This window comes from Chanos chanos, chromosome 12, assembly GCF_902362185.1.
Source record: "Chanos chanos chromosome 12, fChaCha1.1, whole genome shotgun sequence".
Classification (NCBI taxonomy): Eukaryota; Metazoa; Chordata; class Actinopteri; order Gonorynchiformes; family Chanidae; genus Chanos; species Chanos chanos.
Genome location: NC_044506.1, coordinates 20,496,380 through 20,518,085, shown reverse-complemented (window position 1 = coordinate 20,518,085; position 21,706 = coordinate 20,496,380). Strand labels below are relative to the sequence as shown.

Genomic DNA, 21,706 nt, shown 5'->3' with positions numbered 1-21,706 from the left:
CTGTGTCTCTGGAAAAGAAGGTAGATCTGGTGTGTGAAGTCTGATACACACACATACAGTAAACCCTTTAATGTGACAGCTTTGGTCTTTAAGCATTCCTTGGTTATTTTATCACTGTTGCAGGAAAGAGAAGCAGTTTGCCACACTGGTCACTGAATATTAACACATTATGTTTCCATGTTCTCTACCTCTGCACTCAGGGTAAAGTTTTCCCCATTTCAGATAAACCAGTAATGCCTCATAGCTCCTCTACCCAGCTCCAGAAGATGGTATTCAACATCAGTGAACTGTACAACTGAGTAGAAAAGCAAAAATGGAGAGGATTTTTTTTCTCTTTATTTCACTATATTAATACTATTCATTATGAACATAAACCAACCAGAAAAACTGGAAAATTGTCCTTCTTCACTAACGTAGGTTTAGCCACAAGAATTTCATTTCTCAAACTCACACTATCTGCTGCACTGTCAACAAGCAACAGTAGAGGAGTCAGGAAGGTGTACACATCACTGTCACCAACTCTCTATAGTGTTGTACACACCGTAAACGCTACAGACGGGATCAAGAAATGCATCGTATTTGGGGGAAAAGACATGATGTGGTCTGAGTTAAATTTACATTTATCCAGGAAAACCCAGTCTCCATTTTAAAAATGGCTCTATTGAGCATGTTAGGCAGAGATCTCTACAGGGATTGACTGGGAGTAGTGTTGGTGTTATCTGAGTGTGTTTGTCCCACAGTGGAAAGAACAACAGTGTCAGCCAATGGACTGCTGTTTCTTCTCTTTCTTTTGGAGGGATTTAAAACCCCTGGATAATGACACTGCTCCATCCACAAAGTATCTCTGTCCATTTCTCATGACCTCACCAGCCTTACACACATACACAGATTTAAACTGCAGCATAGAATTTACTGATGTCAGAGAACCAAGGACCTGCACCAGGAATTTCCCTACTTCAGAAACACTCCAGAAGTAGGGAAAAGTCCAGAAGCTTCCCTGTAGATACTCACTGGTTCATCCTCATCTTCAGTGACCATTGAGAGAGTCAGAATTTCCTCTCCACTGTCAACATTACAGCTTGTCACATCAAAGTGACCAGTCCAACAAATCTACAACAGCTTTTCCAGGGTGGGAGCAGTGGACTGATATTTAATGTAGTGTCTATGGAAGAACTAAACGACTCAAAAATGTTGTAGTTCGTGATTCTCCCTGAACAGTATACAGTACTGCTGAGTGCAGTTGATGGTTGGAACAGTGCATGTTGGGCAGAGGTGCAAAAATCCAGTCCTGGAGGACCAAATTCCTGCTGCTTTTTGTTCTCACCTCTTAATTAGAGGCTGATTTTCACCTAAAATACAGATGAGTGCACTCTTCAGCCAATCAGAGACCATATGTAGTTGGTTGATAAGAAAAGCAGCAGGAATTAGGCTCTCTGGGATTGGCTTTGGACACCTCTGATGTAGGGAATGCAAAACTTTTCTTCAATCAGTGTCTGCACTCCACCTTTTACTCCACCTATACCACCAGCACCATCTGACTGATGATGTTTTCGTCACTGCACCCATCATCATGCTGGTGTGTCACTATTTGTGTTGTCAGGTATTCAGCATCCAACAGATTCAGATGAATCAATGAAGTTCTCTCCAGGTATAGAGATACAGATAGAGAGAGAGAGACAGAGACAGAGATAGAGATGGAGACAGAGACAGAGACAGAGATAGTGATAGAGACAGAGATAGAGACAGAGACAGAGACAGAGACAGGGACAGAGACAGAGACACAGACAGAGATAGAGACAGAGATAGAGACATAGACATTGACAAGCACAAGACTTGGACTTAGACTTGACACAGTGACTTTGACCAAAACACCAAAGACTGCACAAAGAAGACAGAAACACAAGGAACTTAAATACATAAACAAAAGAATAAACAGGTGACACAAATGAACTAATGATCAGGTGAATCAGAAAAACAGTGTCTGGAGTCCTCCAGTTCCCTCTGGTGACCAGACTGAGATGGTCTGTTTGTTGACCAGAACACCATTTATCACCTCATCTCCTGCTGGTGTATTAAATACAGACACAGACATGACAATCAAATATTTCAATAAAATATCTTTACAAAGTCTTCAAAGGTCTGGAAGTGTGTGTGGTTCTGTTTTTAATACAACATGCACACTGAGTAGCAGAATATTGTCTTACATGCAATTAAAACACTACTTTTTTACTGAAGATGTTTTGCTTTTAAATTATCGTTTGGATTGCCTGATATTTCATAATCTTGGCTGACATGTTGTTTTCTTCCCTTGGGATGTTAATGTAAAACATTTTATGAAAATTCGTACCTAGCAATTTTTACAAAGCCATCAGACCACACAATGATTAAAACGGTTGGTCTACTGAGGAGGACTGACTCCATGAATATTATAATGTTCTTTCATTTTCATAACAGATATTTTTCATAGACATTCATAATTATTGTTATTGTAATTAGAGTTAGTGTAGTGTGATTCCTCTCCTCCACAGAGTGTGTGATTGTGCTGTATCACATCCTCCCCCTCAGCACCTGCAGTAGGTCCCAGCTGCAGCAGTGCAGTCTCTGTGCAGTCTGACTGAGGGAGGTTTTTGTACGGCTCTATATCACTGTGTGAACAGAACTTTGCTATTGATGTAGTGTAGACTCTGACAGTAATAATCTCCTGCATCTTCAGTCTGGATGTTACTGATGGTCAGAGTGAAGTCAGTCCCAGATCCACTGCCACTGAAACGATCTGGAACACCAGACTGATGGGAACTTGCAGCATAAATCAGGAGTTTAGGAGCCTCTCCAGGTTTGTGTTGGTACCAAGCTAAACAGTTCAAACCATTACAGGTATCAACAGCTATGTTAGTTTTACAGTTGATAGTGACAGTGTTTCCTGGAAGAGCAGACTTCAGCACATGAGTCTGAGTCATAGTTGCCTGACTTCTGGACTCTGGAATAAGAAAATTTCCAGAGGTCAGGTCATTTCTTCAAACAAAACAATTCATATCACTGTTATGGTGTGTTCATTGCGTAATTTCATGTTGAAATGTCATATGCATCCTCACCATAACAACAACAGCAACACAGCACAAAAACACAAATAAATATACCAGTAACAAAAATAGAAAAGTTAATAACAACATTCCTATAAAACATTTCAATGGAGAGCAAAAAAATGCCAGGGAAAAGTTATTGCTACCTTTAACAAAACACAAAAGTGTCCAGATGAAGATGGTGATGAAAGTCATGCTTGCTGTGGGTTAAGTTACTGGGGCAGGCAGCTTTCAGTCATCAAGTCTTAAACTCACAGGGCTATAAACACTCCCAGAGCACTAAAGCATGTGCTGTCAATGCAAAGTGTCCTCTCTCTATGGAAATGTTCTTCCTGAGTACAGCAGTCAACCTGCACTCATATGTTCACACATGTGGAACCATTCTACACTTCATAAGGCCAGAGTATTATGGCCATATTGTATTATCTACTGACATCTAGTGTCAAAAAAGAGAAATGTGATACTTATGAATGTTACTGGATCATTCTTTGTAAAGTTCTGAAATTCTGGGCACACTTAAACCTAAACGATCAACACTATTAGTATCATGGACTGGTTTGACCATTTGAAAATTCATTCATTTCCAAAGCAGCTTATCCTAATTAGGGTCACAGTGTGCTGGAGCTTATCCCAGCACTCATTGGGCAAAAGATGGGGAAACACCCTGGACAGGTCACCAGTCCATCACAGGGCAGACACACAGACAAACACATTCACATTCACAGGAGGAGGAAACCCACGCAGACACGGGTAAAACATGTGTGGCCCCATTAGAAAAATTCCACTGTTACAAGTTAAGACCTAACACGAGTTACTGTCCTTACTGTAATACAATACCTGTGAAACAGTGATGCCACCTGAATGAACTACAGTGTTGAGTGAATGGTTTATGATGTTACTGTCCACCCCTGGTCATGGGTTCAGATCTTCTAACTCTACCGTGAAAAACAAATATGAAAATCTGCCCATTGTTAAATTCCAGGACTTTTACACTGAGAAAGAACACTCAGAAATGTACTCTGTATTTCTTTTACAACTTCTTGATTAGTGACTGACAGACATCTAAACTTTAGACTTTAAAATCTGTCAGTTTGGTTGGATTAAAAGCCCTGAAGCTTCACTGCAGATACCCACTGGTGCATCCTCATCCTCAGTGACTACTGACTATTGACACAGCTTCTCCAGAGTAGGAGCAGTGGACTGATGTCTCATGTAGAGTCTATGGAAGAACACATGTAACTAACTAAACGACTCAAAAATGTTCTAACACATAGTTCTCCTTGGACAGTGTGCAGTACTGCTGAGTGCAGTTGATGGTTGGAGCAGTGTATGTAGGGAATGGTCCTGCCAAGCTTTTCGTGTGTCTGTGCTCCACCTTCTACTGCACCCACGCCAACAGCACCATCATAGCACTGACTGATGATGTGTTCAGCACTGTATCCACCATCATACAGGTGTCTCACTATTTGTGTTGTCAGGCATTCAGCATCCAACAGATTCAAATGAATCAATTAAGTTCTCTCCAGGTATAGAGATACAGATAGAGACAGAGACAGAGACAGAGACAGAGACAGACACAGAGACAAGCACAGGACTTAGACGTGACACAGAGACTTGGACCAAAACACCAAAGACTGGACAAAGCAGACAGAAACACAATTGACTTAAATTCTTAAACGTAACAAGAAACAAGTGACACAAATGAACTAATGATCAGGTAAATCAGAAAAACAGTGTCTGGAGTCCTCCAGTTCCCTCTGGTGACCAGACTGAGATGGTCTGGTTTGTCGACCAGAACACCACTAGACACCTCATCTCCTGCTCATGTTTTATATACAGACATGAAAATATAATGTTCTAATAAAATATCTCAGTCTACAAGAGTGTAGGAGTGTGTGTGGTGCTGTTTTCATTATGCACACACAGTAGGGAGATATTTTACATACAGTTAAAGCACTGCTCTGTTAGTGAATAGATTTTACTTTTACATCATCATTTTGATTCATTTTATTTTTAATTTGGTTCGACTTTTTTTTTTTTTTATCTGTCAAGAACCAAGACTGTAATCGGACGCAAGTGCGCAACACGGGAATTTATTCCAAAAAACAGGCAGAAAGGAACAAGGAACTGAAGAGGTACAAAAGGCTCTCTTAAACAATACAAACAGGCTCTAACGTGATCTCAGGCAAAGGTCTGTGGCAAGTAACCAAAAGTAGACTTCGCAGGGGAAGTGCAGAACTAAGGAGTACAAATAGGCAGGAGAATTAATGAAATTAACAAGTGAACAGGTGCAGGTGATGAGTGATCAGACCGGTGATCAGTAGACCGGCGACGCTGAGCGCTGAGTGGCTGAGGCCGACAAGGGAGGAGGCGAGGTCGTTACAGTACCCCCCCCCCCCCCCCGACGCACGGCTCTAGCCGTGGAGCACCGCCGGCCTGGGGGGCGTCCCCGAGGGCGAGGAGCAGGATGATCTGGGTGAGCCCTATGGAATTCAGCGACAAGGTTGGGATCCAAAATGTCAGAACGGGAAACCCAACAGCGCTCCTCGGGACCATACCCCTCCCAGTCCACCAGGTACTGCATGCGGCCCCGACGGCGCCTGGAGTCCAGGAGTGTGCGCACTGTATAGGCTGGTGCGCCATCGATCTCCCGCGCGGGGGAGGGGTGTCTGGGGGGACCGCATCAGCCAAGGGACCAGGAATCACCGGCCTGAGAAGAGAGACATGAAGAGGGTGAAACCTTGTAAGTGGGCGGCAATTGTAAAGTGTAGGTGACCGGGTTGACCTTCCGGAGGTCCTTGAAGGGCCCCACAAACCGAGGACTGAGTTTGCGGCAAGGCAGGCGGAGCTTTAGGTCCCGAGTGGAGAGCCAGACTCTGTCTCCAGGCTGGTATTCAGGTGGGTCCCGGCGGTGACGATCAGCCTGGATCTTCTGCTGGCGGACGGCTCTACGAAGATGGACATGGGCCATCTCCCAGACCCTTTCTGCCCGCCGAAACCAATCATCCACTGCCGGGGCCTCCGTCTGGCTCGGGTTCCAGGGACACAGGGGAGGTTGATATCCAAGGACGCATTGGAACGGGGTCAGGCCGGTGGAGGAATGACGCAAGGAGTTTTGGGCATACTCTGCCCAGGGCAAAAATTGTGACCAGTCATGTTGTCTACGGTGGCAGTAGCTGCGAAGAAACCTCCCCAGGTCCTGGATGGTCCGCTCTGCCTGGCCGTTGGACTCCGGGTGGTAACCGGAGGTGAGGCTTACCGTGACTCCCAGTCTCTCCATGAAGGCTTTCCAAACCCGCGAGGTGAACTGAGAACCACGGTCAGAGAGCACGTCCTCCGGAAGGCCATAGTAATGGAAGACATGGTGGAAGAGGGCATCCGCAACCTGGAGAGCAGAGGGAAGAGAGGCAAAGGGAATCAGATGGCAGGTTTTAGAGAATCGGTCTACCACTACCAAGACCGTGGTGTTTCCGTCCGACAAGGGGAGGTCCGTGATGAAATCCAGGGCAATGTGAGACCATGGTCTCTGTGGGATGGGTAACGGCAGCAACTTTCCGGCAGGGACCTCCCGCGGGGACTTGGTAGTGGCGCAGATGGAGCAAGACCGGACGAACCGCCGCACGTCTGAAACCAAGGTGGGCCACCAGTATCTTGCGGACAGGAGGTGAATGGAGCGGGTTATACCAGGGTGTCCTGAAGAGGGAGAGGAATGTGCCCAGGTGATTAGTCGATCTCTGAGAGTAGTGGGGACATAGGTCTTACCCACGGGTAGGTTCGCTGGTGTTGGGTCCCTGCGGAGCTCCCTCCGGATGTCCTCGTCGAGGTTCCACTGAACTGGAGCGACGATCAGTGAAGGGGTGACGATGGTTTTGGCTTCTGAGGGGGCTCCACAGGACCCGTGGATACGGGATAGGGCATCAGCCTTGCCATTTTTGGACCCTGGGCGGAAGGTGATGGAGAAATTGAAGCGGGAGAAGAATAGGGCCCACCTGGCTTGACGGGGGTTTAGCCTCTTTGCCGCTCGGATGTACTCCAGGTTGCGGTGGTCAGTTAGGACAAGGAAAGGCTCCTGAGATCCCTCCAGCCAGTGTCTCCACTCCTCAAGTGCCAATTTCACCGCCAGGAGCTCACGGTTGCCCACATCGTAGTTTCTCTCCGCCGGGGACAGTTTCCTGGAGAAGAAGGCACAAGGAAATAGTTTTGACGGCTCACCGTGTCGTTGGGACAGAATCGCTCCCACACCAATGTCGGAAGCATCCACCTCTACAATGAATTGTTTCTGGGGGTCAGGCATTTTCAGGATCGGAGCAGAGGTGAAGCGATCCTTAAGCTGGCGGAAAGCAACCCTGGCCGCATTTCCCCAGTGGAGCCGTCTGGGCTGCCCCTTGAGGAGAGCCGTGAGGGGGGCGGCCACTGAGCTGAATCCCCGGATGAAGCGGCGGTAGAAATTGGCAAACCCTAGGAAGCGCTGGAGCTCCTTCACAGTGCTGGGTTCTGGCCATTCTGTCACGGCGCTGATCTTCTCCTCCTCCATCCTCACTCCCTCAGGTCCAATCCCGTAGCCTAGGAAGGAAACAGTGGGCTGATGGAACACGCACTTCTCTGCCTTCACATAGAGCTGGTGCTGTAGAAGGCGGGACAGGACCGTGCGCACATGCATGACGTGCTCCGGGAGCGTGGCAGAGTGGATGAGAATGTCGTCTATGTAGGCAATGACGAATCGCCCCAGCATATCCCGCAGCACGTCATTCACCAAGGCCTGGAAGACAGAGGGTGCGTTAGCAAGACCGAATGGCATCACCTGATATTCGTAGTGGCCAGAGGTCGTGCTGAAGGCGGTCTTCCACTCATCCCCTTCCCGGATTCGGATGAGATTGTAGGCACTGCGGAGGTCCAGTTTGGTGAAGAACCGGGACCCCCGAAGTTGCTCAATTGCAGAAGGGACCAGAGGGAGTGGGTACCGGTACTTCACCGTGATGGCGTTTAACCCCCGGTAATCGATACAGGGGCGCAGACCCCCATCCTTCTTCTCCACGAAGAAAAACCCCGCCGAGGCTGGAGAGGTGGAGGGGCGGATGTAGCCTTGCTGCAGGGCCTCGCTGATGTATTCCTCCATGGCTCGGGTTTCCTTCAGGGAGAGGGGGTACACGCGACCACGAGGAGGTGAAGTACCGGGAAGGAGGTCAATGGCGCAGTCCCAAGGGCGATGAGGAGGGAGACGGGTGGCGTGATCCTTGCTGAAGGCTTCTGCCAGGTCGTGATATTGGCTGGGGATCTCAGGAGAAGTCGTGACTGGAGGACTTTCGACAGACGTGGCTGCACAAACTAGCTGTAGGCACCGGTGCTGACAGGTTGGTGACCAGGCGATGATCTCTCTCTCTGGCCACGAGATGACGGGATTGTGGTGCTGGAGCCAAGCTAGTCCGAGGATGAGTGGGTGAAGGGAACCAGGCAGCACTAGCAATGAGAGGGCCTCATGATGGATGGCTCCCACAGTGAGATTGACAATGCTAGTGGTGTGGGTGATTGACCCGCTTCCGACTGGGCGACCATCCAAGGCGTGGACAGAGACTGGAGCTGGGAGGCGATGGAGGATGAGTTGAAGGGCCTGGGCCAAGGCACCACTGATGAAGTTGCCCGCCGCCCCTGAATCTAGCAAGGCTGAAACGGAGGAAGAGAAATCACCGGAGCGAACTGTCACCGGCACCATGAATGGTTTAGCCACCAGAGATAGAGAGGGAGCGCTTACCTCACTACGGTAGGTTCTTCCCCGGGGCAGCGTCCCTCTGATGTACTGTGGGGGCCGAGCAGGTCTCACAGTGCAGCCTGCCAGCTGGTGACCCTCCCCCCCGCAGTAGAGGCATAAACCCTGCTCGATGCGGCGGCGACGTTCAGTGTTGGGAAGATGGGTGCGACCAATTTGCATTGGCTCGGGCTCAGGGTCTGAGTGGGTCTGGAGTGGCAATCTGGCAGGTCCGGAGTGTCGGCGCCGCTCACGCAGCAGACGGTCTAAACGGATGGACAGGGCAATGAGGGAGTCCAGACTCATGTTCTCCCCGCGGCAGACCAGCTCCATACGGATATCCTCTCTGAGTCCCCGCCGGTAGACTGAACAGAGTGCTGGCTCGTTCCAGCCACTGGCAGCAGCAGCAGTCCGGAAGGCCAGCGCGTAGTCTGCGGCAGAGCTGGTGCCCTGGGTGAGCTGGAGCAGTCTCTCTCCCACCTCTCGCCCCTCTGCTGGGTGATTAAACACTGCACGAAAAAGGTTCTCAAAACGTTCATAGGTAGCCACTTCCCCACCTCTTCTCTCCCAGACGGCAGTCGCCCACTGCAGCGCCCTTCCTGTCAGTCGCGAGATGATGGTAGCAACTTTGGTCTCGTCTGAAAGGGAAGGATGGTGAGCAAAGTATAATTGGCACTGTAGAATGAAGCCGTGACACTCAGCAGGGGCGCCTTCATAGCGCTCCGGAAGTTTAACCGGCGAATCATGCAGACGGTAAGACTCAGCTGATGGAGCAGGCGGGGGAACCGGGACGGGAGGTGGGCGCAGAGCAGTCGTGAGTTGCTCCATGCGGTGGACAACCTCACCCATGGCGGCTCGAAGTTGGGCGAGCTCACGCTGCTGATCAGCAACTGCTTCGGCCAAGGCTGGCACCGGCCAGAACTTCCCACGAGGGTCTGGACTCTCCTCCATGGGTAAGGGAATGTTCGCTGCGTCCAGGGTGGGCGAAGTCTTCTGTCAAGAACCAAGACTGTAATCGGACGCAAGTGCGCAACACGGGAATTTATTCCAAAAAACAGGCAGAAAGGAACAAGGAACTGAAGAGGTACAAAAGGCTCTCTTAAACAATACAAACAGGCTCTAACGTGATCTCAGGCAAAGGTCTGTGGCAAGTAACCAAAAGTAGACTTCGCAGGGGAAGTGCAGAACTAAGGAGTATAAATAGGCAGGAGAATTAATGAAATTAACAAGTGAACAGGTGCAGGTGATGAGTGATCAGACCGGTGATCAGTAGACCGGCGACGCTGAGCGCTGAGTGGCTGAGGCCGACAAGGGAGGAGGCGAGGTCGTTACATTATCTTTACCTTGTCATGTTGATGTAAAACATTTTATGAAAATGTGAACATAACACCTTTTATTAAACCATCAGCACAGAGAATGATTAAAGTGGTTGGTCTGAGGAAGACTGACTTGTTTATGATATTCTCTGATTTTAATAACAGATATTATTAATGGACATTCATAATTATTGTTATTGTAATTAGAGTTAGTGTAGTGTGATTCCTCTCCTCCACAGAGTGTGTGATTGTGCTGTATCACATCCTCCCCCTCAGCACCTGCAGTAGGTCCCAGCTGCAGCAGTGCAGTCTCTGTGCAGTCTGACTGAGGGAGGTTTTCGTACGGCTCTATATCACTGTGTGAACACATAGCTACTACTGATGTAATGTAGACTCAGACAGTAATAATCCCCTGCATCTTCAGTCTGGATGTTACTGATGATCAGAGTGAAATCAGTCCCAGATCCACTGCCACTGAAACGATCTGGAATTTAAGACTCACGGGAAATTGCTTGATAAATCAGGAGTTTAGGAGCCTCTCCAGGTTTGTGTTGGTACCAGGCTAGGAAGTGAACATCTACATCATTACCATCATCATCTAGAGTGCTAACAGTATACACTGCAGGGCTGGTTTTACAGTTGATAGTGACTGTGTCTCCTGGAAGAGCAGATATCACTACAGGAGTCTGAGTCACAGTCACCTGACCTCTAGACTCTGAAATTAAATAAACACAATGGAAGTAATAAATGTGACATTATTGATTACAAAGTAAATTACACATAACACTTTATCTGAAAAGGTTTATATCAGTCATACAGACTGTGAATAGGTTTCATATCTCTCCCACCTTTAAAACAGCAACAGGTCAGTGTCCAGATGAAGATGGTGATGAAAGTCATGCTTGCTGTGGGTTAAGTTACTGGGGCAGACAGCTCTCAGTCATCAAGTCTTAAACTCACAGAGCTATAAACACTCCCAGAGCACTCAAGCATGTGCTGCCAATGCAAAGTGTCCTCTCTCTATGGAAATACTCTTCCTAAGTACAGCAGACACCCTGCACTCATATGTTCACACATGTATAACCATTCTACACTTCATAAGGCCAGAGTATTATGGTCATATTGTGTTCTCTACTGACATCTAGTGTTCAAAATAGATAATCATATTTAATTATGAATATTATTGGTTAATGGAGAATTTGAAAAGATCAGTGAATGAGAACTGACTCAGTCAGGACACAAATAAAGTTTACACTCAGCAGTGTTGACCTGAACATTGTCTCACTGGAATATGGGAATATGTCACAGAAATCATGTCAACAAGATAAGACATATTTATGATGATGATGACTGGCATGTATCTGAGCTTTATGTGTAATATGAAAATATTACAGTAAAAAGTCAAGAGTCAACACTGAACGAGAGGTTAACATTCAGATCCACAGAGACTGGGATCTAGGTTGAGATCCACAGAGACTAAAACAAACATCATCAGGTATCCAGACAGCAGTGTGTGGTCAGGGTGACAGGCAGGTGTGCAGGGCAGTGTGTGGTCAGGGTGACAGACAGGTGTGTAGGGCAGTGTATGGTCAGGGTGACAGACAGGTGTGTAGGGCAGTGTGTGGTCAGGGTGACAGGCAGGTGTGTAGGACAGTGTATGGTCAGGGTGACAGACAGGTGTGTAGGACAGTGTGTGGTCAGGGTGACAGACAGGTGTGTAGGACAGTGTGTGGTCAGGGTGACAGGCAGGTGTGCAGGGCAGTGTGTGGTCAGGGTGACAGACAGGTGTGTAGGACAGTGTGTGGTCAGGGTGACAGGCAGGTGTGTAGGGCAGTGTATGGTCAGGGTGACAGACAGGTGTGTAGGGCAGTGTATGGTCAGGATGGCAGACAGGTGTGTAGGACAGTGTATGGTCAGGGTGGCAGACAGGTGTGTAGGGCAGTGTATGGTCAGGGTGACAGACAGGTGTGTAGGGCAGTGTGTGGTCAGGGTGACAGGCAGGTGTACAGGGCAGTGGATAATCAGGAAATCTTAGGACTCCCAGTAATGACATTTGTCACTGATATTGTTAAACTGACACCTTCAACAGAGAACCTTCACTAATGCAAAGCAGTACACCTGCACACAAATGGTTTACAAGAGTGCGGTAAGGTAGGCTGAAAAGGGGTCCAAGTTGCCCCAGGACACAAACACACACACACACACACACAAATGGCTGTGTGTGCAAGTGAAGTATTCAATTTTGGCCTAAACAGCTTCTCGTGGATGTGAATGCAAACACCTACATGTAACAGGGCACAGACACAGATGAGCACTGTATAACTATGGGATAAGGTTGGTGTGGGGGAAAGATGCTCGCGGCCTGAGACAGAGCCCTCTGTCACATGAGTCTGCAGGATGCTGTACAAAGACAAAGTTTCTCACAGTGTGAAAGGAAAAATGTGACCAGAGAAATGGATGACAGGCTAGTGTGTGAGTGTGTGTGATTGAGAAGAGGGACGATTCTCCAAATAAACAGTAGAACTGTTCACCTGACGCTGCTCATTAATGGTCAAAATACTGTCTTTTGGGATTTTCTTTATTTCTTTTTTTTTTTTTTGGAAGTTTTGCTCATGGATTATCCTGGGATAGCTGAGTTTCCTGATTTATCTGGGATGGTGAAGAAGAAACACCCGGAAGTCTCTTGGAGACATTTATCGTACAGTCACAGACATGGTGATAGAGATGGAGCTGTCTGGACTGTCGTTTGTGTTTGTCACCAGCTTCCTCTTTTCAGTCTTGTTAGTGCAGTAGGTAGTGTGTCAGTTTTGTTTGATTGGCAGTAACACAGTCTGAGATGGTGTCTTCAGATTGTCCTTCCAGCTTCCTGTGTCATCCAGAACTGGGAATAATGACCTTGAGGAATCTTTCTCATTGTAGTGGTGAGCATAGCTGCCTCTCAAGTTGCTTACCTGGGTTTGATTCCCAGCCAATGAAGTTTTACTCCCAGGGGTCTTTGAGCGGTCTTTTCTGTTTGGAAGCCAAACTAGTCTGAACAATTAAAAGTCTGACTGGTGTTTTTCATGTTGGGGTGACATGGGATGCTGTGTCTCTGGAAAAGAAGGTAGATCTGGTGTGTGAAGTTTAACACACACATATATAGTAAACAGTTTAATGTGACATGTAGCAGCTTTGGTCTTTCAGCATTTGCTCTTTTCTCAGTGTTGCCTGAAACAGAAGCTGTATGCCACACTGCTCTCTGAATATTCACACATCATGTTAAACTCCAGGAATTTTACCCTGAGGAAGAAAAGTCAAAAATTTTCTCTGCATTCTCTACAGCCTCCTGACTAGTGACTGTCTGGCCTCTAAAGACTCTAAAAAACACAGCAGAACTTTCTCCTGTAGTGTCTTCAATGTGTGGAGTCTGATCCTCTGTTGACCAGTGTCTCCGGGACAGCTTAGTTGGTCTGAAAATGTATAGAACAGTTTCTCTCTCATTATAATGTTTCATATATGTGTGAATAGACAGTACACAGGATTATATATCAGAGGACAACAACTTTGTACCTTTACATTCATTACTTAGTTGAAAATGAGTTATAGAAAAGGACCTTGCTTTTTAAAAGTATTGATCGACTGAGGGAATAGTTCTACATCATATTAAGTTAGCAAAACTGGCTGTCAATGAATAATTGAATTCTCACCTGAACATTCAGCATCAGCTTTAAAAACATTAGTTACCTAATTCATTAATAATAAACTTAATGAATTAATTAATCAGATAACTGTGAGAGACAGCGCATCACGTTTGTTGTGGACTGCAGAGGAGAAATGCTGTCAAGACAAAGTAAATAAATAATAATAATAATAATAATAATAATAATAATAATAATAATAATAATAATAATATTTATTTAGAGCCCAATATCACTATTTATAGTTTCAAAGGGCTTTATATGTCTGTAGCAAAGTCAAATCAAAATTATATCATGCATAAGTTTGAGAAAATAGATAAGTCTTTAGTTTTGTTTTAAAGGTATTGAGAGAGTTTGCCTCTCTAACTTCTGTAGGTAAAACATTCCAGAGGAAGGGAGAGCGGTAGGAAAAGGCTCGGTTGCCAGCGGACTTCTTTTTAACTCTTGGAATGACTAATAGTCCAGAATCTTGAGAGCGCAGGGTGCGAGGTGGGTTATAGGGTGTAATTAAGTCAGACAGGTAGGAAGGCGCAAGCCCATGTAAAATTTTATATGTAAATAAGAGGACCTTAAAATCTGCCCTTGCATGAATTGGGAGCCAATGAAGGGAAGCCAGGACAGGGCTAATGTGATCGAACTTCTTCATTCTGGTCAGAATTCTAGCAGCAGCATTCTGGACCAGCTGAAAACTATTGGTACTAGAGGCAGGCAGGCCAGAGTAAAGAACATTGCAGTAATCGAGGCGAGACGTGACGAATGCGTGAACAATGGTTTTTGCATCAGCCATACTTAGAAAGGGTCTAATTTTAGCAATGTTACGCAGGTGATAAAAGGCAGTTTTGGTTGTGTTCTTGATATGAGTGACTAGCGAGAGACTAGAGTCAAAAATCACACCAAGGTTAGTTAATTAGTCACCTAATTCATTAATAATAAACTTAATGAATTAATTAATCAGATAACTGTGAGAGACGGTGCATCACATTTGCTGTGGACGGCAGGGGAGAAATGCTGTCAAGACAAAGTAAATAAACAACAAAAACAGACAGATTAATTCTGACTCACCTTTCCTTTACTTCCACAAACAGAACATCTGTCAGCACTACACTTTTTCAGTGTAAGTATTAAACATCTCTCACCAGAATACATAAAATGATGACAGTACTACAACACTGCCCATTGGTAAATACATGGAACACTATAGATGTTAATATCTGTAAATTCCACTGAAATTGACATTGATAAACTCCAGGAAGTTTTACAGAGAGAAAGTCAGAAACTTGGTGTGTAATTCTTACAGCTTGATGGACTACAGTCCTGGGAAGACCTCACAAATCTTTTTGTTGTTTTCTGTTGCAATATATTAAAAAATCTCTCTTTTTTACATTTTGAGTGTTTAAAAACACTGACTTTCATTGATCTGTTAATTTAATGTCGTATTCAGTCAGTTCCTTCAGCCAGATCTCTACTGTTCTGACTCAGTAACTGATCTGATAACCACACACATGGTTCAAACAAACACAAACAAACACGAGGACACAACAGATCTCAAACCTGAAGGACACATTTTTATCTGTGAAGAATATCAAAATTCACAAGGCATTTTTTAAGGATTTTTAACTCACCAGGATAAATAATATGATGAAATTACTGGAACAAAGGTGTTAATGTCTGGGCTGACCTCAGAAATCTTTTTTGTTTTAAATTATAATTTATGCACAAGTCTCTCATTTAATCCAACCATCCTTTTTAAATGATTTTCCCCCAATATTTTAAGTGTTTAAGAATACGAACTTTCACTGATCTTTTTTTGGCTTTCTGTTGCTTTTATGTAGTACAGAGTCAATTAGTCCTGCCAGGTCTTTACTGTTCTGATAGAGTGACTGACCGGATAACCCCACCCATGGTTCAAACACACACGACTAAACATGAGAAAAAAACAGATCTTAAATTTGGAAGACACATTGTTCTCTGTTTGGAATATGAAAATCCTCAAGGCATCTTAGGGGAAAATATTATTTTGGCCAAATTTCTGAAGTTCCTGTGCACATGTAGACCTTTAACAAATGTGAAAGTCCTTGGATGATTCCCTGGTGAAGGTCTGTAAGTCTTCAGTCTCACTGTCTTAAGTGCTGTGTCCTCACATGTGGGCTGTTAGCTTATTTTACTGTTACATAAACATTTGGTTGATTTATTATATTGTATTCATTATTAAAAGTATTAAAGCAATTGGCCTAAGGACTGAGATTATAAATATTATAATGTACTCTGATTTCCAAAACAGCTATTTTTAATGGACATTCATTGTTATTGTTATTGTAATTAGAGTTAGTGTAGTGTGATTCCTCTCCTCCACAGAGTGTGTGATTGTGCTGTATCACATCCTCCCCCTCAGCACCTTCAGTAGGTCCCAGCTGCAGCAGTGCAGTCTCTGTGCAGTCTGACTGAGGGAGGTTTTTGTACGGCTCTATATCACTGTGTGAACAGACGAGTGCTGCCTGGGTAATGGAAACTCTGACAGTAATAATCTCCTGCATCTTCAGTCTGGATGTTACTGATGGTCAGAGTGAAGTCAGTCCCAGATCCACTGCCACTGAAATGATCTGGAACTCCAGACTGACGGGTACTTGTATAATAAATCAGGAGTTTAGGAGCCTCTCCAGGTTTCTGTTGGTACCAAGACAAACAGGGTGTGCTGCAGTATGGTGTAGTACTGGTTTTACAGCTGATTATAACAGTATCTCCTGGAAGAGCTGCTTTCACGGCAGGAGTCTGAGTCACTGTGACCTTACCACTGGATCCTGAAATGCACATCCAAAGATGATTATATCCAAATTTCTTAAATCCAAACACAATAATGTAAATAACCACACAAATAGACACACACGCACACACACACACACACACACACACACACACACACACATATATATATATATATATATATATATATATATATATATATATATAAGTACTTTGAAACTTACTACAAAATTCCAGTGAAGTAAATTTCTATTACCTTTAAAACAACACAAAAGTGTCCAGATGAAGATGGTGATGAAAGTCATGCTTGCTGTGGGTTAAGTTACTGGGGCAGGCGGCTCTCAGTCATCAAGTCTTAAACTCACAGGGCTATAAACACTCCAAGAGCACTCAAGCATGTGCTGCCAATGCAAAGTGTCCTCTCTCTATGGAAATCATCTTCCTTACCGCACAGAGTAAAGAGATCTCAATACTTACAGTTTACTGATTCAGGGTTTACCTACAACGAGTATGACTTTCTCTGATCTAGACTAAATGCAAATACCGTAATAATGACTATGATCCTTTAAATATTTCATACTGAAATCTGATGTCATTTTTTTCTTTGATTTTCTATTTTGTCAGAGATGTGTCTGTAAGAATTTAATAACAAAAAAGGTCGCAGACACTACACATTATCTACAATAATGAAGGAGAAAAGGTTTTTTTGTTTCAGTCAGCATAATAGTATGTCTACTCAAACAAAGAAAACAACATCAACAGCAACAATAAAAGACACACACACACACACACACACACACCACCATCACCTACCTTCCATACTATCTCACTGAATCGACTCAGCAAAATTAATTTATTGAAACTCACACACATACAAATGCAGAAATATTTTAAAAATAAAATAATTAAAACATTACAATAAAAGACTCGATAATAATGGAGGAAATAAAATAAACATCATATTATGTTTTCATGTCTAATGTCAGAGTAACACATTACTGCTCAATACTCAATACTTATGATTTATTACTGTTAAATATTCAATATGCAGTTCATCATGATTCAATACTCAGTACATGAACATTGTCAAACACAACACTGCAAAAAATAAAAAAGGAAAAATTATTTGCTCTCAAAACCTCTGACTGACTCAACAGAGCACAATAAATACAATGAAACTCAGAGACAGATAGATGAAAAAACAAAAAAGAAAATTAGTCAATCAATAAAAGTCAAATTATCAACATAAAGAAAATATAAGACACTAAAAGCAATAAAACATAAAAAAGTGATGCATCATCAACAAATTCAATAATAAAAAAACTCTATTTTTAACTCATTAACTCATGAAGTGAAGTCTCTATCTCTCTAGTTCAGTGATTCTTATCTCCAGTCCTGGGGGGCCACTGTCCTGCACATCTTTGTTTTAACTCTTCATTATCACAGTTAAGTGGGCTGATCAAGGGCTTGATGATTAATTGATCAGTGGAATCAGGTCTGTCAGTCCTGAGTTAATACAAAGACATGCAAGACAGTGGGGCTCCAGGACTGGAGTTGAGGATCACTGCTGTAGTCCATCTGTTTTAAATCTTCATTGCTATGGTAACATGGATGGTCACTGCTTTATGTGGCTGTGACAGATGAGTTCAGTCACCTATATGAATGAATTACAATTTACAATTTACAATTTAGCATTTAGCAGACGCTTTTAGCCAAAGCGACTTACAATCAGTGCATCAGTCAGATTCCTAATACCTCATAAGCAGACATCGCTAAAAAGACTGAGCGTCAATTTACTCCTTCATATTGCACCCTGGAATTCTTAGACAAACATAGATACAAGACAAGGGTTTTTTTTTTTTTTTTTAAGGAAGGGTAGGGGGTTAGGCTTAGGGGGAAAGGTGGGTTCTGAAGAGGTGGGTTTTCAGTCTCTTGCAGAAGATGGTAAGGGATTCCGCAGTCCTAACTGTATGAGGGAGGTCGTTCCACCACCTCGGGGCAATGGCAGAGAAGAGGCGTGGTCGGGAGGAGCGGCTGCCGGGTTCCCGAAGTGAGGGGACCGTCAGCTGACCAGAGGTCGTAGAGCGGAGGGTTCTAGTAGTGGTATATGGAGTTATTAGGGACTGAATGTATGATGGGGCGGAGCCTCTTGTTGCCTGGTAGGCCAGTACCAGTGTCTTGAATTGGATGCGGGCAGCTACCGGAAGCCAGTGGAGCGCAGTAAGGAGTGGAGTGACATGAGAGTGCTTAGGGAGGTTGAAGACCAGGCGTGCAGCAGCATTCTGCACGAGCTGGAGCGGCCTGATGGCGCAGGTTGGCAAGCCAGCCAGTAGGACGTTGCAGTAGTCCAGGCAGGAGATGACAAGCGCTTGGACCAGGAGCTGGGTCGCCTGTAGTGTGAGGAATGGTCGGATTCTCCTGATGTTGTATAGGGAGAATCTGTAGGATCGAGTGATTGCCGCGATGTGACCGGAGTAGGTTAGCTTGTTGTCCAGGGTTACGCCTAGGTTTTTGGCTGCTGTGGTGGGGAACACCACAGATCCCTCGAGGGTGATTGCAGTGTCGATCGTTGGGGAGTTCTTTGCAGGAAAGAACAGAAGCTCAGTTTTCTCCAGGTTCAGTTTGAGGTGCTTAGCAGACATCCAGGAGGCAATGTCAGCTAAGCAGGCTGTGATGAATGGGAGACAGGGGGAGAGTGAGTGGTTGTGTTGGCATTAAGTTGGTTGTCAGGTCCCTTTGTGTGGTGAAGGGACTCAGAGGAGCCTTATCTCAACGTCCACTGCTATCAAGTCAGATGAAGGTGGACGACTGTCTGAGTGAGGGTCTGTCCATGATCTGGTAATCCACACACTCCTCACACAGCTGGTCATGAGTCACCTGATTATGGGAATGTGGTTCAGGAATCTAATACAAAGTACAATACATTCATTTGAATTAGTCATTGGTACATAATAAAAAATACAGCTATATTACAATCTGACTGTTTCATTGGGTCGTTAAAAGCAGTACATATTTTCAGCAAACAGTGAAGAGATCTGAATCTGTCATGAAGTGGTGCTTGTTGAATTTCTGAGGAAAATCCCTTTAGGAAGTGTTAACTGTAACCCTTGAGCTGTTACATCAAAGGATGTAGACATTGTACAGTATGTTAAAGTGTCTGGGTGTTGTCTTCGTGTGTGTTTGTCTTTGGATTTAATTTTTTTTCTATACATGTGCATACTGCTATGTGTGTCCCAGGCCTGTTTCCAGGGTCGAAACACTCAGGCAGGGAAGCCCTTTGGGAATCTAATACAGAGAACAGTGTGTTGGTTTGAATTAGTCACAGGAGCATAATGAAAAATCCAGCTATGTTACAGGCTGACTGTTTTCATTAGGTCTTTAAAACCAAGAGATTTTTTCCCCTCGCAAACAGAGAAGAGAATAACATATTTAATCAGACACATATATCTGTTACAGACCCTAAACAAGGCCAACAAACTAGATGAAACTGCAGTTTTCTGAGGTTGAGACATTTGGGCTGAGAGAATCTTTCACACATTGTCTAAAACAACCAGGCAGATTCCCAAGGTTTCTATGGTACTTTTATATATGGAGAAATGTGCCTGTTGAATTTCTAAGGAAAATCCATGAATCAGACGGCGGTTAATGGCCTGTGTGTGTCCATTCTTTAGTTTTGATGTATGAAAAAGACTTGATAGAATGAGACAAACTTAAAGGACTTGTGCTTATGATCAGGTTTGTCCTCTGCATTTTGTAGATGAAGTGAATTCCTCACAGATGGACACTGATGTTGACACTCAGGATGTTTAGATTGAGAGATCTGAGTCTGCTGATAGTTCCGTTACACACAAGGGTGTGTGTTCATGTTAATGAAAAGTCATGACATCTTTATGTCATTGTGCTGTATCACATCCTCCCCCTCAGCACCTGCAGTAGGTCCCAGCTGCAGCAGTGCAGTCTCTGTGCAGTCTGACTGAGGGAGGTTTTTGTACGGCTCTATATCACTGTGTGAACACATAGCCACTGATATAATGTTCACTCTGACAGTAATAATCTCCTGCATCTTCAGTCTGGATGTTACTGATGGTCAGAGTGAAGTCAGTCCCAGATCCACTGCCACTGAAACGATCTGGAACTCCAGACTGACGGGTGCTTGCATAATAAATCAGGAGTTTAGGAGCCTCCCCAGGTTTTTGTTGGTACCAGGCTAGACGATTACCATTGTACACTGCAGAGCTGGTTTTACAGTTGATAGTGACTGTGTCTCCTAGAAGAGCAGATTTCCCTACAGGAGTCTGAGTCACAGTCACCTGACCTCTGGACTCTGAAATAAGAAAGATGAGAACAAAATTATGTTACATTATTCAAGCAACTTAATCGATCTTATTATCACTCTGTGTTAATTATGATCGATTTCCTGTACAAACAGGTCACATACTTCTCACTTTTACAACAACAACACATCACAACAACACAAGCAAATATGTGAAGTATATATGTATAAAACACTGAAATAAATAAAAAAAATGCCTATGAAACAAATTTCTTTTTACCTTTTATACAACACAAAAGTGTCCAGATGAAGATGGTGATGAAAGTCATGCTTGCTGTGGGTTAGGTTACTGGGACAGGCAGCTCTCAGTCATCAAGTCTTAAACTCACAGGGCTATAAACACTCCCAGAGCACTCAAGCATGTGCTGCCAATGCAAAGTGTCCTCTCTCTTTATGAAATGAAATTATCTTCCTGACAGCGCAGAGTTTTATTTGATGACAATGTTTACAGTTTACTTATACAGTCTTTGCTTACAGTGTGTCTGACTGTCTCTGTTTTAGACTAAACCCACATACTGTAATAATGACCAGGACTTGTATACATTTCATGTTAAAAGGTCATTGTCTGGATTTTCTATTTTGGCAGAGATGTGTACTTAAGAATGATATAAGAAAAGTTAACACACACTACACATTATCTTCGACAATGAAGGAGAAAACTTAGAAAAGGTTTTTTTGTTTAAGTCAGCATAATAGTATGTATTACTCAAATAAAGAAAACAACAACAGCCACAACAACAGCAACAAAACACACACACACACACACACACACACACACACACCACCATCACCTACCT

The 21,706-nt window shown here is 44.3% G+C and overlaps 2 gene segments (V, D, J or C); both read right to left on the bottom strand.

The window, feature by feature from the left end:
* Positions 1–16,285: 16,285 nt before the first annotated feature.
* Positions 16,286–16,887, bottom strand: LOC115825049 (Ig kappa chain V region 3381-like). The segment is given in 2 exon segments: positions 16,286–16,614; positions 16,833–16,887. Coding segments are annotated over 2 exon segments (378 nt in total).
* Positions 16,888–20,577: 3,690 nt separating this feature from the next.
* LOC115825050 (Ig kappa chain V region K29-213-like) lies at positions 20,578–21,184 on the bottom strand. The segment is given in 2 exon segments: positions 20,578–20,900; positions 21,130–21,184. Coding segments are annotated over 2 exon segments (372 nt in total).
* Between the last annotated feature and the right edge of the window lie 522 nt (positions 21,185–21,706).